The sequence below is a fragment of the Pleuronectes platessa genome, chromosome 12 (genome assembly GCF_947347685.1).
Source record: "Pleuronectes platessa chromosome 12, fPlePla1.1, whole genome shotgun sequence".
In the NCBI taxonomy this organism is placed as follows: Eukaryota; Metazoa; Chordata; class Actinopteri; order Pleuronectiformes; family Pleuronectidae; genus Pleuronectes; species Pleuronectes platessa.
This window is the reverse complement of record NC_070637.1, coordinates 11574706-11589968: the sequence shown is the minus strand read 5'-3', so window position 1 is coordinate 11589968 and position 15263 is coordinate 11574706. Positions and strand designations below refer to the sequence as shown.

The 15263-nt window shown below is 44.1% G+C and overlaps 3 protein-coding genes across 3 annotated transcripts; 1 reads left to right on the top strand and 2 right to left on the bottom strand.

Annotated features, from left to right (window-relative positions):
* Nucleotides 1-2073: 2073 nt before the first annotated feature.
* On the bottom strand, nucleotides 2074-7430 carry nsmce4a (NSE4 homolog A, SMC5-SMC6 complex component). Its single transcript, XM_053436976.1, has 11 exons — nucleotides 7394-7430; nucleotides 6441-6696; nucleotides 6272-6352; nucleotides 4951-5081; nucleotides 4023-4171; nucleotides 3184-3283; nucleotides 2974-3064; nucleotides 2785-2879; nucleotides 2635-2680; nucleotides 2455-2540; nucleotides 2074-2355 (listed from the first exon to the last, which is right to left on the bottom strand). Exons 2-11 carry the CDS (start codon nucleotides 6649-6651, stop codon nucleotides 2290-2292), a joined length of 1056 nt encoding a protein of 351 aa, XP_053292951.1. The 5' UTR covers nucleotides 6652-6696; nucleotides 7394-7430; the 3' UTR covers nucleotides 2074-2289.
* Nucleotides 7431-8638: 1208 nt separating this feature from the next.
* LOC128453872 (coiled-coil domain-containing protein 177) lies at nucleotides 8639-10327 on the top strand. Its single transcript, XM_053436975.1, has one exon. The coding sequence runs from the start codon at nucleotides 8639-8641 to the stop codon at nucleotides 10325-10327; it is 1689 nt and encodes a 562-aa protein (XP_053292950.1).
* A 1069-nt stretch (nucleotides 10328-11396) lies between these two features.
* Nucleotides 11397-14555, bottom strand: LOC128453498 (zinc transporter ZIP9). Its single transcript, XM_053436426.1, has 7 exons — nucleotides 14317-14555; nucleotides 14006-14111; nucleotides 13602-13769; nucleotides 13447-13515; nucleotides 12653-12738; nucleotides 12444-12578; nucleotides 11397-12357 (listed from the first exon to the last, which is right to left on the bottom strand). Exons 1-7 carry the CDS (start codon nucleotides 14410-14412, stop codon nucleotides 12088-12090), a joined length of 930 nt encoding a protein of 309 aa, XP_053292401.1. The 5' UTR covers nucleotides 14413-14555; the 3' UTR covers nucleotides 11397-12087.
* Nucleotides 14556-15263: the final 708 nt, after the last annotated feature.

The following is a 15263-nucleotide window of genomic DNA, read 5'->3' as shown; positions in this document are numbered from 1 at the left end:
GCGGCACAGATTTACAAAGCTACCATGCAAACAGGAGCAGCATTTACAAATCTATGTTGGATCAGGTATTATCTGCCATCATGACAGGCAACCCAGAGCTCAGTGTGTGGAGAGAACAGGGTTATCATCCCTATAAATAACACTGATTTGATCAGCTCTGTCTCTGACAGATCAAAGCACTCGCGGCATAAACATCCCTTTTGCCTTGAATGTTTCTTCTCTATCAACCGCTTCGCTCAAAACATCATCTGTTCTCTTCAGGATCTGTCAACCCGCCTTCCACCTTCCTCCACTTCGATCAGCATCCCCCTGACACTCCTCCCTTCCTCATCCCCCTGCTCTCCACAGCTCCTTTTCCCAGCTGACGTCGCCCCTCCTCCACCACTGGAGAGCACCGACTCTCTCTCTCACCGACTCTCCCTTTTCCCTGGGAGAAGAAGCTTCAGCTCCGGACCAGTTGAAATATATTCTGCCTTCTCTCACACATACACACACACACACACACATACAGGGATGCAACGCTGCAGTCAGCCTCAGTTCAGCGCACACACTCCCTCCTCTCCTCTGTTTACCTGGCTGTGTGAGATTCCGATGCAGCTCCCCATCCTGTATTCCATGTCCTCCTGTGGTGAAGTGACCCTGGCACTACATGGCTGGCACAGCACCTTTCTGCAGAACTGCATTGTTATCGGTCAGAGTCAGCATTGCCAATGCAGCCGGTTCTCTACTGACAGAGCGTGTGTGTGCACGCCTCTGTGTCTGTAAGAGTGTGTTCCTCGTGTCTAAGAAATGCTCTGCACTGCGTTGCCCGTGGTGCAGCTGTCACATATATTCTCAAGCCATTGCTATATAAAAAAAAATCTACATTACATAAGGAATCCAACCTGAGCAAAGTGTGTGTGTGAAAAATGGAGCTGCTCATATGCAGCTCAGGCTCAGACCACTGCATACATGGGTGAGCAGAGCTTTGGAGGGAGGAAAAAGATCACAGAGGGAGAGAGGGAGAGATGGGATACAGCATGAAGCGGTGCCTGCGCCTTTAAAAGAGCCAGGAGATGATGAGGATGGAGCGACGTCACGAGGAGACCGCACCAAGACACCACTGTGTTCATCCAACTAAATCTGATCGGAGAGGGGATCACTCAGCTGAAGTAGAGCAGGAGGGAAATTAGTTCAGGGAAAAAATATGAAATGAAAATGACCCTTTATTCAAATTCCCTCTGTTTGTCATTTGGGTAAATTTGACAAATTTTGACCGCATCTCGCACAAAAAGAGGCTTAACTCTGAGCACCATATTGGAGTTTGTACAGTAACTTAGGTAATGACATAACGCCCAAGTTCAAGAATCAACAACACAAATATTGTCATATTATTTTTTATCCCCATATTACCCTTATGTTTAAAGTTGTGCCTTATTGTTACTGTTGGTTCCCGATCTTTTAAGCTTGTGACACCATTGAATCATCCCTAGACCCTGACGCCAGTTACATACGTCTGTGAGTTATTAAAGGTCAACCAGGAGCAATTTCCCCTTCCTGCTTTATTCAAATAATTATAGGGAATCTGAGGAAGCAAATCATTGTGTCAATCATCAGAGAAAATACTTAAGGTACATTTTAAAAAACTACTATATTGTGTAAGATACATATTTACCGTCTCCAAAGAGTTTGTTCCACCCCAGTCTGATTGTTAATTGGAGTCCAGGAATCTTTCTAATTTATTGACATTTTCGAGAAGAAAATCTTGATGAAAAAAATGTCTAGGGGAGTGAACATGATTTTGTGAATGTAAATGTGGTTGCATAAGGGGACTGGGTAGAAAGTAGTGGACTAACAGTAGAGTAACTTTGCCTGGAAGTGAGTCGTGACCTTTCAACACGCAGATGCTGTTTGTTCTTTACCTTCTGCTGCGGGGATCTGTCCATAACATTTGAATACCAGCTATTCAAATTACAGCATTAGCTCGTTTTCTAACAATACAGACAATACCGTGTTAGGACCCGAACAGTGTATCAAGGTAATGTTCAACACCTGCTATTCAGACGTGCTCAAAATAAATGAAAACAGTACCAGTTTTCTCTTCATTTTTTTTATTATTTAAACTTCTAAAAACAGTAACACAAACATTAAAATAAAATGTGCATTTGAGTTATTATGAACTCAAAAATTGATCTACGTTTCATAGAAAATTTCAAAGAATTTGTCGGTATTATGTAGAAATCCCCTCAAAAAAAGCAACACACCTAAAAATCTATTTCAGTTGCAGCTAAGAAAAAGTGGCGCGGCCCCTCACTCCTTCTGTGTGTTAGGAGGATGAATCATCGTGTGTGTGATTTCGAAGACGTCTATGAGCTCCTGGGAAAACAACAACCAGTTATAATAAGAAAATTATGACCAGAATTAAAAAAATTATGTGTATAAAATATCTTTTAATGTTGCTAAATTAAGACTCACCTTCCACATCTTTGGACTTATTGAGATGATGCACTGTTTACGGCTGATGGATCCTGCAGCTTCTGCCTCGCCCTCCTCTACAGGTGCTGAAACACAAAGAACACACAACAATGCAGCAGGAGACATTTTCTTTCCTGTTCCACAGGCAGAATATTACAACTAAATGTCACATCCTCTCACCTATACAAGGCAGTTTGCCATCCAGATGCATCCGTGCCAAACCGTCCTGAAACACACCCACACACACACACACAATCTGGTCATATCTGCTAACGGCCACTAGAGAGCAGAGAAGCTCAGTTAAAATCGACCTCAGCACAGGCATCTTACCCGGATCAGGAAAGATGTGTGGAAAATGTTCTCTACTGTCCGAGAAAACGAGTTGGGGTCAATGACAAACTCATAGTATGAAATCGGCGATGTTGCTAAAAACAAAAACAAATAAACAGAGCCATGTAAGCAAATAATAACAACAAAAAGATGCAAAGTTAATGTTCGTAAGGTCGACTTTGAACTCACGATCGTCTTTGTAATAACTCTTCAGGTATCCTAGGATCCTTTCAACCTCTTGCTCCGTCGCTTCTTGATGGGACTCTTCCATTTTCTTCAGCTGAGGCAGAGAGTAGTAGGTGTTTCTTGGTTTAGATAATACTTAAACCTGGATCTGTTTGCAAAGTCAAAGTCACATGAGCACAGGTACCTGGAGCCATGAGGTGTAAGTTCGGTTACCTGAGTGGGCATGATCCTTTGGGTGTCCTTTGTAGTTGCTTTACTTTGTCGCACTATCTTTTGCTTTGGAGGAGGCGGCTCTGCATGGAACGAGCCCATCCTGACGAAAAAGAAAAAATAGAAGAAAGGTTTTATATAATAAAATACTGGGGGAATGGTAAGAAACCAGGGGGATGCTATACGGGAAAAAAATAATAATAGAGTCATAACAAACTTGTTACAAGTGAAATGATTTTAAATTAAGACTTGCTGTGCTCTGGGATTTGAACCTGGGCCAAGACGGTTACATTTTCATTTGCATAAAAGTTGGTGGAGGGATGGGCCCTGGGAAGAGCCCATTAAATTTATGTATGGATTAAATGTTTTTCACTGTCTTTACTATGTTTTATGACAAATTAATCATTTAGGTCATAAGACCATTTACTTTTTTCTTTAACTTTTCTACTATAAGAACTAGACAATCATATGGAGGACACCAAGTGGTGTTCTCTATTTTGAACAATATGTTATTATTTACATATCCATATTCTTTCCCACAGCCAAACCGAGTGTAATAAGAGCAATATTGAGTGAGGTGTTAGGAGACTCAATTATCATTTGCACATTGGTCTTTTTTCTAGTTTTTCTTTTAAAAATGATCTTTCTCTTCAAAAAAATATTTTTAAAGCTCAACAGTAACATAATTAAGGTCTATCTAAATGTATTTGAGACCTACTTTGTAAAACTTATTAAACTTATTCAAGACTTTTCAAGAACTAAAATTAAGCTTATTGAGTTTCAGAGTTTTCAAACCTTTCAAACCTAAACAGTGGTTGTGCGTAACATTTAGAGGCTCTCACATGTAGTGGAAGGAGGGTGCGGTCCTGAAACAGCCCTCTGCCCTCCGGGCCACTCTGTGCCAGGCATCCTGGGGAAGGTAACCCTCAACTGTGCCCCCGTTCTGCTCGTCCTCGCCGTCTTCTAGTCGGTTCAGACCCATGAAGGACAACTGTTGGAGAAGCAGACACCTCTCTGCATGACTACTGCAATGTGTGATCACATGATGCTTGCATTCAAAACAGCATTTTTTTTTTCCATTGTATTATATTATATATTTATCATGTCGCTTCCCTATTTGTTTCCACCAATCTGGTAAAATAAACCAATGACAATGAAATCTAAAGAAACACTGTAACTATAATAAAAAGCCATACTGCAAGATGTTGGTATCATTTTATCATTCAGAAAATGTACAGTTAAGTGGGATCTTTGAGTTACAACAGTGTGGCCCCGGTTCGAAAAATGAGGTCATCCATAATGAGACCGTGTTAATGCCATATATTTGGTTTTGGTGTTTCTAGCTACATTAACAGCTCTGTTGCAAAGGATATGTTATAAACTAACTAAGCAGATTTTACTGCTATAAAATGTGCTACTGTTCACTTAAAGGAATAATAAATATCTCCACTATGTACCATGAAGATACAATAATTGGTAAACACACGAACTGAAACAATCAAACACATTAATTAGACTGTGATTCTACGATGCAAGTTTGTATTTTATACTACTACTTATAAAGCTTTGATGGCTGATGTGTTATAGTTTAGACTCTTCTTTCAGCTCTGTTTTGACCTTCTTGTCTTTCCACCTCACACAGGGTGAAGTATCATTATTATAGAGGCCTCATCAGTCATGACACTGTGACTGCGTGCTTATGTCAGTTAAAGGACACCTCCCTCAGTTGTAGATGTAGACATATTGAGTATACACAATAAATGTACTCACAAGATGCTCAGTAAAGGCGGCGGGGTCGAAAGCGATGCCTTCAGCAAACATCTGACTGGCTTTCTCTTTCCCCAGGTCTGTGGCCATGACAAGGAGCTGGGAATCCAGAGCCGCTTCCCTCGCCTGTCGAACTGCAAAAGATCATTCCAATACAGAGAATTCAAAGTTAAAGAGCTACAGCGCTGCCTAGTTTTGATGTTGTGATTCATAAAATAATTGTTACTCTGCAAAATTAAATTACATATTAAAAAGCAGGTGAAACAGGTAATCTAGAGTTGTCAATTAATCAAAGTCAATGTCTTTGAACTGTGGGTGGGACACCAGAGCAGCCAGGGGAAACACAATCAGACATTGGAAGAACCAGTAAACACCTGCTCCTCTTCCTGAGCATATTTATTTCAGTGGAGATGTAAGTGTTAAGGATTTGCTCATATTGAGAAAATGCTCTATATTGTAGCATTAAGGCTTTCTGCAATACTTTCACCTTATTGAATGCACAACCCTGCAGTCTGTCCATGTTGGACAAAAGACACAGTCAAATCTCTGAAGCCCAAATTCAAAACTTTAGTAGCTGCATCATACATAAATAATCTCTGGAACAGTGAACCGAATTATATCAGAACATCTTGGACCCTTGAAGTGTTTAACATTGATACTGACCCATTTCTTCTCATTGGCTTTTAATTCCAATTGAGTTTGAGACTTTGGTTTCATCTGCTATTGAGCAACATTTGAATTCTCAAATATTCAAGTTGTTTAATGTTGTATTGCTTTTGTATTTCCTTTTTATTCTGTTTTTTATATGTAGGAGTGGTCAGACCTGGTCCTCTGTTCTAACACCCTGCGTGTAGTAAAATTGACAGTACCCTGGGGGAATGCTGCTGATGAGGCGAATGAGAGGAAGGAGAAGAGGATGTAGTATGCAGAGCAGTGGAAACAAGAACGATTGTAAGCAATAGTCCATCCAGTAGACTTTGGCTGTGAGGTGTTAATGCATCATGAACCATCAGGTTGCTCAAAGATCTTGGGAATAGACAAGCCCTGAACCAGACAATGAAATAAACATCAGGGACTACAGAGCGCTGCAGCCAATGGCTCTGGATCAGGAGGAAAGACACAAACCGGGCCCCAAGATGTTGGGGACACACACCAAGGTTTGATCAGCCTGTGGTGGGCCTGCCTTAGCAGGGGGTGTCTGGTGACAACTATTGACCATCTGATCCTATGTTCGAAAAAAAAGTATATACTGTGTATTCTTTTACACAACCTGTGGTTATTATAATCGCTCTATGTTAATAAACGTTGTCATTTCTTGACATACCATCTTCGAACAGCTTGTTGGCCTCCTCTAAAACTTCAGTGAGTTTGTTGTTGGAGGGATTCAGCATGTCCTCTCTACTCTCTGAAAAACAAAAACACGTGCATCAGAGATATGACAACAAATAAACAACATGAGCCCCCCCCCTCCTGCCTGTCCAGTCTGTACTCACGTTGCACGGTGTTGATCAGGTCTCTGTACCTGCTCCGTATCTCCCTCCGGGCGGCCGGGTCATTGTCGCCGTCGTCCCGCAGGTCGGTCGGACCGTAGCCAGAGTCGCTGTCGTCCCCGTTGCTCTGCGGTAGCTCCACTTTCCTGCGGCGGCCAGAGGAGCCGTTCTCCCGGGGAGGGTCGTCCCCGGAGCCGCCCTTGGATCGCTTCATGTTCGGTCGGTGGGGAGCCGAGTGTGGCGGTGAGAGGGAAACACGCTGCCCGCAGAACAACAAAACGGTTACAGCTAACAACGTTGGAGCGAGGAAACCAAACAGACAAAGAAGGTGGAAACAACAATGGGGGCGAGCGGATGTGTTCAAGTTGCTGAACGATGTTTGGAAACTGATCACAACAAACAGGAGCCTTCTTCAAATTCAGCCAAAGACGTGATAAAAGTCAAGATATAAATCCGACACTTTAGCTCATTTACATCCTGGACAAGTGCTAAATGTCTCTGGAGTCACAACAAACGTGAAGAGGCTAAAAGTGGTGCAGGGAGAGTTAACCACAGCTACTGTCAGAGACTGTCTGACAGACATTACAATATATATGAACCAATCACGGACATAGGACGGACTCGTTTGCGGCTAACAAACATTCAGTAGCAGTTAAAAAGCAATACAAATTAAACCTGAACCAGATCCAGAAGCAAAAATCTGCTGGAGACGCCACGACCTGACAAAACGGAAGTGCTGAACAGTTTCCCATTTCGTTTCTGTTGCACTTATCTTTGGGTCGTGCTAGCGTTAGCCCTTGTTATCTTTCAAAATCACTTATATTAGTCACTTAGCCGAGAGTTCGGACCACCGATGCTCTCGTCGCAGAGAGGACACGTTTAAAAAAGTACCAGTGAGTTTCTGTTGTTGTTCTACTGAGTCTAGAAGAGATGATTTCAAAAAAACGTCCACCAACCTGCTCTGCACTGACAGGGCGCCACAAGTATCCATGCGGAACATGAAGCTAGTTCTGTGTTGGTACTATCTTTACAGAGAGGAAACAAGAAGTGGAAACTCGACTACAATAATAATATTATTAATAATATTAATAATAATAATAATAATAGTAAGGTTGTTCAACAAATAACTTCAGCCTGACATAAATGCATAATTCCAAGTTAATGCATACATCAAACTGGATTTTTTTTTAATTGTAAAAATGGATGAGAGCAATAAAATCAGAGATTAATTCACAATGACTAAACTAAATAAATCTTGTTTGGAGCAAACTACAAACGTCCTAATTCACTGGCAAATCAGAAAAACAAATAAATAATAAAAATACAAATAAAACCTCCCAACAAGTGAAACACAGATTACACAAATATAAATATGGCCTGTGAGTGACAGTTGTTGTACACTCTTTTGTGCATCTAAAATCATCACGCGCATTGTGTTCACGTTTATTCATTAAACTTCGGATCAATTTTCTCAGAGCGTCCCACTGTCTACCAAAGGTGGAACTAACTTCAGTGATGGTGGACAGTCGTACCGGTAGATGGCGCTCTAACCCTCTAACCGTGTGATTCTTTCTACAGACGCTCTTTACTGTGAGGTCGTTGTTCGTCGTCATGGTAACCTGAGGCGTCACCCCCAGCTGTTACCAGTCTTCTTGTACTTTTCTTACAACGAATTTTAAACTGATCACTGACGCGGAATGTTGACAATCTTCTGTTTTCTTTTTGTAATTAAAGCAAGTTTAAGGATGTGACGTAAAGAAGTCAGTCTTCTTATATTGGCCTTACATTGACTTGAAATCAGTTTGGCGCAAAGGATGCATTAAGGATGAGTTTTAATGATTCAAAGATTCGTCCAGGAAAACATTTCTCTTGTTCTGGAGTCTTTCTGGATCTTTGCTTTTGTTTTTATGCTTCCTGTTTATTTACCATGAGGTCATAGTTCATTCATTATTCTGTGCAATCTGTAACTACACGTTTCATCAGGTTTGTGTAGACAAACTTGATATATTTACAGACAACATTTCTATTCTGGACTTTTCCCTGTCTGTGGTTTTATCACAGCCGAGCAGGACACGCAGCTCTAATCCCTCCATGACCTCCCTGCGTCGAGAGGGCGAGAGAATGAGCTGGAACAAGGGAGCGGAGGAGACTTAAGGAGCTGAACTTCACATCCAGCGGGCAGGACTGGTTTTATCGGAGTCATGGGGGAGCAGAGGACCACGTTCCCGGTGCTTCGTTTGGACCTGGACAACTTCGACCTGGCGGAGGCGGAGAGGAGCCGCTATGTCTTGACCAGCCCCCGCTCTCTTCAGTCCTGTTCGCGTCTCGGCATCAAACCCGTGGAACTTCTGATCAAATCACTGAACGAGCTGATCGCTGAACAGAGGGATGTTCCCCTGGAGGCGGTGCGAGTTATGCACGAATCCTACGAAAGGGAGAGAACGAATCTTTTGCAAATGTGCCGAGAGGAGCGGGAGAGGATTATCCAGGGGAGAGCAGGGGACAGGTGGCCGGGCCTGGAGGAGGTGCCCGTCGCCAAAGTGAAGGATCAGTCAACACAGAGACACTCCATTCCGTATGCAGACCTGTGCCTTAAAGGGAAACCAGCCAGCAGGTCCTCCGGTTCTGCTGCTGGTCCCAGAGAGCTGGACAGGAGCACAGTCTGCAGCTACAGGCTGGGAGACCTCAGGCACTCCCCAGCTACCGAGAGGAAACTGGAGAGGCTCACAGAGGACATCAGGAGGGAGATGTGTGTCACAGTGTCAGAGAGAGACCGCAAGATAGCTGCTCTCATGCTGGTGAAGCACGAGGAGGAGCAGGCTCGCCTGGAGCACTGTCAGCAGGAGAAGCAGGATCGAGAGGAGGCCCAAAGGCAGATGGAGGCTCAGCGGGCTCAGGTGGAGAAGACGAGGAGGAGGCAACTGAGGCAGAGTGTGCAACACTGGCATGAGGATCTGGAGGCCCGAAGGAGGGTAAGGGAGCGTCAAGAGAAGGAGAAAGTAGTACAACTGAAGCTGGAGGCACTTCTGCAGGAGGACCGCTGGAGGAGGCTGAAGGAGGAGGTGGAAACCCAACGTAGAGAAAAGATGGAGGCTGCACAGAAAGAGGCGAAGGGACGCAAACACTACCAGGAGAAGCTGCTGAGGGAGAAGCGAGAGAAGGATAAGAGGGAGCAGGAGAAGGAGAGACAGGTGGCAGTCGAGAAGGAGCAGAAGGCCAGAAGGAGCAGAGAGCTGCAGGAGAAGAAAGAAAGGAAGAGGCTGCAGGAGGAAAACCACAAAGAGCTCCTACGACACATCCTTCTGAAACAGGAGATAGAACAGCGTGTGGGGGAACAGGAAGCCCAGATGAGGAGCACCCTGGAGAAGAAGCTGCATCACTCCTGTGAGAAACGTACCCAGGCCGTGGAGGCCCGGCTGAAGGAGCTGCAGGGGCGAGCAGCCCGGGAGGAGGAGCAGGTTCAGAGGGCGCAGCTGAGGTCCAAGCTGCAGAGCGCCCAGCATCTCACGCACAAGCAGATCCTGGTCCAGCTGAACCAGCGCCGCATGGAGCGGGCCGCCCGGTACACCTCAGCCCAGCACAGGGACAGAGCACAGCAGACGCAGCAGCGCAACAAACACAAGCAGCTCAGCCACCAGAGGCTGTGGAAGAGGCTGCAGAGAGAGGAGGAGGCGATGAGGAGGCTCAAAGAGAGCTACATCTGCATGAAGGAGTGGAGGAGAGAGAGGCTGCGGAGACAACGAGAGCAAATACAGGAGGAGGCCAAGACACTGGCTCGGGCCTCCTTTCACCTGATGGACAGGGCGAGGCAGCTGACACACAGACGGACCTTTGACCAGATGGCTCTGCAGGCTGAGCTGACGGCCTCCATGGGCCACATGAAACTATGAGTGACGTGAAAATGTAGCAAGGGCCTGTCATACATGTCGATGAATGTGTTGTTACCGGGCTGCAGCTGAAGCTTTAAATACATGTTGGGGCCCCCAGCTGCACAGAGGGCCCTTGAACACACCATGGATCCTTATCATGTTAGAATTGTTCTCAATGGGCTCAATGTAGCTCTACGAGGGATGTGGAGAATTGTATTTGTGTAACGACAAACAAAGTGACAGTGCGGTTAGATATCCAACATAAAGGATGGTGCCATATATTGTTTTAAATGTATTAAAGCAAAGCATGAACCTGGAGTTATAGGTCTGAACATGTGGTGACCTCCCATCAGGAAGATCCAAAAGTGCAGAATGGTATTGAGAGATCCAGCAGGACACAGTTTAGTTTTACACATATTCCTGCCTGTGGAGAGTTGAGAAGTGTGGGTAAGTGAAACTGCCTCTGGTGGTACATGAAGGAGTTGGGATCAGTGGTTTGAATTTGCTATAAGCAGCCAATCACAGCCAGTGGAGCACAGAGAGGAGAGGAGGGGTTCAGGGAGAATGTTTAGAGGTTGAAGATGAGCCAGAAGTTGCAGCATTGACCTCTGGGTAATGTTCAGCTCACCACTGTGTCTGACCACCACTGTGTCTCTATAGAAACCTTTTTTACATACATTCATGTGAATTAAGCAGATTAACATTAACCTTAATTACAGGAAATGAAGCAGAACCAAAGAAATATATATAAATGTAGAATAGAAACAGCTGAAGTGAAGTGATGACGTATTGGACAGTGTTTTGTATGTTTCACTCCTTCTCATGACTTTATTGTATATGGATATGTTTTATTAGAATTTTATTATTAAATTAAAAGCAAAATGTCTTAATCTTATTATTGTGTTTAACACCAGCCTGATTGTTCTATGTCAAGTTCTCAGAGGCAGTTGATGAAAAGGGTGCAACCTGACACTTTGACCATTAAATAATGAATTAGCATCAGATAGTTTACGTCTGCATCAAAAAAGTACGCAAGGCATCATTCTAACAGAATCATACATGTTTTTATTTCATATAAACATCTGCACTCACTGAAGAATTAAGAGGAATCATCCAAATTGTTAAAAACCAAAAGTGACATGATCTGACTCACATATCATCTAGCAGACCTACAGACTTCATAAATATTGTTACACATGTTCCGACACACGTCCAAAAGGCAGTTCAAAATCTCACGTTAAAAACTATAACTTCTATTTAATCACACGAAAGTTTCACATCCTTTCTCACGTGTAGACTATTATTGCACATTAATGAAAGAGAAAAACTGAGCTCCAGACTAAACAACAAAACAAGGAAGAAACTAAAAAAAAATAGCCTGGCCCAGATCTCTTATCTTTGGTGTAACAGACAGTATCATGTGATCCGGTCGTTCCTGTAAATCTATCGACTTACTTCGGGATTTCACCGCTGAACAGGCCCTGTCCTCAGCTTTGGCAACGAATGTAGCCTATTCTGTTTCCCATTATGTTTTCTTGTAATGGAAACTCAGTCAACAGAGGACGAAATATTTGCCATCAGGTTCTTTATACTGACTTAAAAGATCTTTTGATAAACAAATAAAAGCTGGACACAAAGGGTAGTTTCACAGAGAACACACCAAGGTAAACCCCCGTCCCAGTCATATTGTATTTCCTCTAAAGTTTACAGACTAGGCTAGAAAGGTGCTCACAGTCTTTCCCCTCAGGTGCGGTGGCACTGTGCCCTTTCTTTTCTTCTTCTCAGTCATCATGCAGCCCGAGTGCCAGCACCATGGGGAGCACGACCCCAAAGATGAGAGTGAGGCTCTCCAGGAGCCCCACGTGGCGCCGCTGGTGGGTCTCAGTTCCGGCGGTGGGCTGCTGGTGGTCAGAGGAGGGCTGGCCCCGGTCTGCTCTGCCGCTGCTGATCTCCGGAAGAATGTGAACCGTGGCCACGTAAAGGAAAGTCCCAGCTGAGAAGAGCATTCCCACGCCTGTGGAGCTGAGCTGGTTCTGAGGCGAGCTGCCAGTCTACACAGACAAACACATGAAATCAAATCAATAACAGAACCACCGACTGAAACACTAAGATAAGAGATATAAAGCTGTGTTCTCACTGCATGTAATATGAAGTAAGAGGTGATGGCAACTATAGGTGACGCAGCTGAAAAGGCCAGCAAGTGTCCCTGGATGTACTTCCTCTCGAGTCCTGAGTGCATCAGAAACGAGACCAAACCAAAAGCTGTGGGCGCCTGGGAGATAAGAGGGAAGGTTTATTACAACTTATTAACGATCACCACCATCTTTTTCTCTCTAAGAAACTCACCTTGTGTAGAATCACTGCAAAAAATACTATGACTTGCACTGTCACTTGACCCGTGGACACAGCAGCTCCGAGAGCAAATCCATCGGCTGTACACAGAAGAAAAAATATGTTAATGTTTACAAAAGGCTGTGCCTAAAGAGGATGTTTGTGCTTCTTTTCTGTGTGACATGAAACCGTTGAAGTTTGTTTCCATTATAATATCACACCCACACTCATCTATTCGACAGGTTAGGTTTTCTATTTGGCATGTTCTATTTTATTTTTTCCTTCTTTGCATATATAATCTATTTGAGGCATGAAGCTTCCACCTACTCCTTTAAAGCCGAACCTTTAAAGAAAACATGAATCATTAAACAATAAAGTTACTGAATAGTAGTGCTTTTTATTTTTTTCACTTCTTATGTTCTTCAGTATTTTATTTTACCCTTTACCAAATGTTCGAAGAAACCGAAATAAACAAAAAAAATTTGAAATTAAATATTATGTTATGTTATGTACACTATACTCTTTTTTACTAGTCTAAAAAATGGTTCAGAGAGATTCAGCTTCTGAAAGCTACATGTAGTCAGATTTGAAATGAGCTAAAGCTTCCAAGTTTTGGTTTAAACTCCTTCAACTTAAAAGACTCAGTGACAGAATCACATGCTGAGTCACATGAGGCCTTGGACAACTCTAAAGCTTTGTGGGGAATCGTCCTTGCTTCAGGGCCTACATGGAATTCCATGAAACATCTTACTTACCAATGCAAATACACAAGTCATGATAAAGGATACGTGCTGTCAATATTTTGATACCTGCAGCGTGAATCACCAGCCCCAGCGTGGCTGTGATGCCGACGCTTTTGTGCGGCTGAGTTGCTTGGTCTGAAACGAGACGTCGCACATGTTGTGGTGAGGAATAAAGACAGTGGCGGACATTAAGTGAAGCTGCGAGAGGTCAGCCAACTTGCCACGCGTGGAGATGTAACTTGCAATCTGATCCACTGCAAACATGAAGGTGAAACCCAGCGTTAAGGCCACTCCGATGAAGAAGCGAGGCGGACGGCCTCTCTCTGTCGAGGTTGTGTTTTTGTCGCTGCCATTCAGAGAGGACGACCCATCAGAGGAGGAGGAGGATGCTGCAGAGAGAAGATGAAGGACAGGGAGAGCTTTTGATCACAGACAAAGACACAGGTGGACATGCATGAAATGACTGAATCACTTCAATCCCTATGTGCTTCATCACCCTTCACCAGAGGGCCACAATCAAACAACCACTTCATCATGTGTGATCAGCTGCAGATTAAATGCTGCAGGTTTTCCCTCCTTCAGCTCAGTTTGTGTATGGGGTTGGTGGGTACAGCGCCCTGCTCACCAATCCATGACTCCTCCAGTAAACCCACTCCCTCTGGGATGGTGATGGCCAGTGCGGTGCCACACAGGAGTCCAGCCCCGAGGACCGTGATCAGCTGCAGGCTTTTCTGAAAGAGTGGACACATGATGTCAGCTGATCAGTGAGATTCTTCCTCCTCCTCCTCCTCCTCCTCCTCCTCCACAGTTTAATCACACACAAAACAGATTCAGTAAACACACATAACACCATGAGCAGGACTCTCACTGCAGGTTGAGATACATTTTGGACGCGTTTACAGTCATCTGGGACTTCAGGACAACATCAACACTCACCTCGGACAGTCTGAACAGCAGCGGGATGAATCCAAGTAGGAAACAACCGACAAACATCGCCACCGATATGAAAGTAATAATGAGTCCACCCTCCATGGCGACGTCGGCGTGTTATAGACCAACACGTGGCGGCTGAGTGTGTTGATGTGTTACATGGTGGTGTTGAGTGTGTCCCGGTGGATCAGTGTCTAGATGGCATGGCGCTCAAAGGCAGTCTGGCTGTTCCACGTCTCCCTCCCCTCTCTGCCGAGCAGCAGCACCCAGTGTCCCGCCCCCTTCAACATCTGGCCCAATCACCTACCTCCATCCGTTTCCTGCGACAATGATCCATTACAGTGCCAGTTGAAATGCTAGACCCAGGGGAGGTGTTGTGTCAAAGGGAGTGATCCCAGAGAGAAAGTGTGCCCCCAAACTGCAGGCCTATGATTCAATTGAGGTGGTGCGACATTATTATGCTTCTATATCAACGATAAGACTGTACATAAAGATGGACAACATGGAGGGCTCCCCAAAAGTGAAGCCAAAGAGTCTCGATCCCCACCTGGTGACTGGCTGTAGTGTACCTCATCTCCTCCGTGTTAGAAGATGGGACATGGACCAAACTTATAAATCAAAATACACTTCAGACTAACTTAATGATATTCGTTTGGTGTCGGACAAGTTGGGTGGGGAATTTTTTTATACTGAACATGTCTGGATATCTGGCCCAAGCTGCTCTCCGTGAGCCACATGGCTCAAAAGGACTACACTATTGTGAGGTAATGCTAAAGTATTGTACGATAAAAAATGCGCAAGAGGACACAAAACATATTGCGTGAGAATGCAAAATTATTCCCCCAATAAATTCTTGCTGTGACCCTTTGGGGGATCCGTATACTAACATAAGTTCAAGGTCAGCAAACTAAGTAATGTCTGTCAAACAGCAGCATTTATCAAAGATTGCAAAC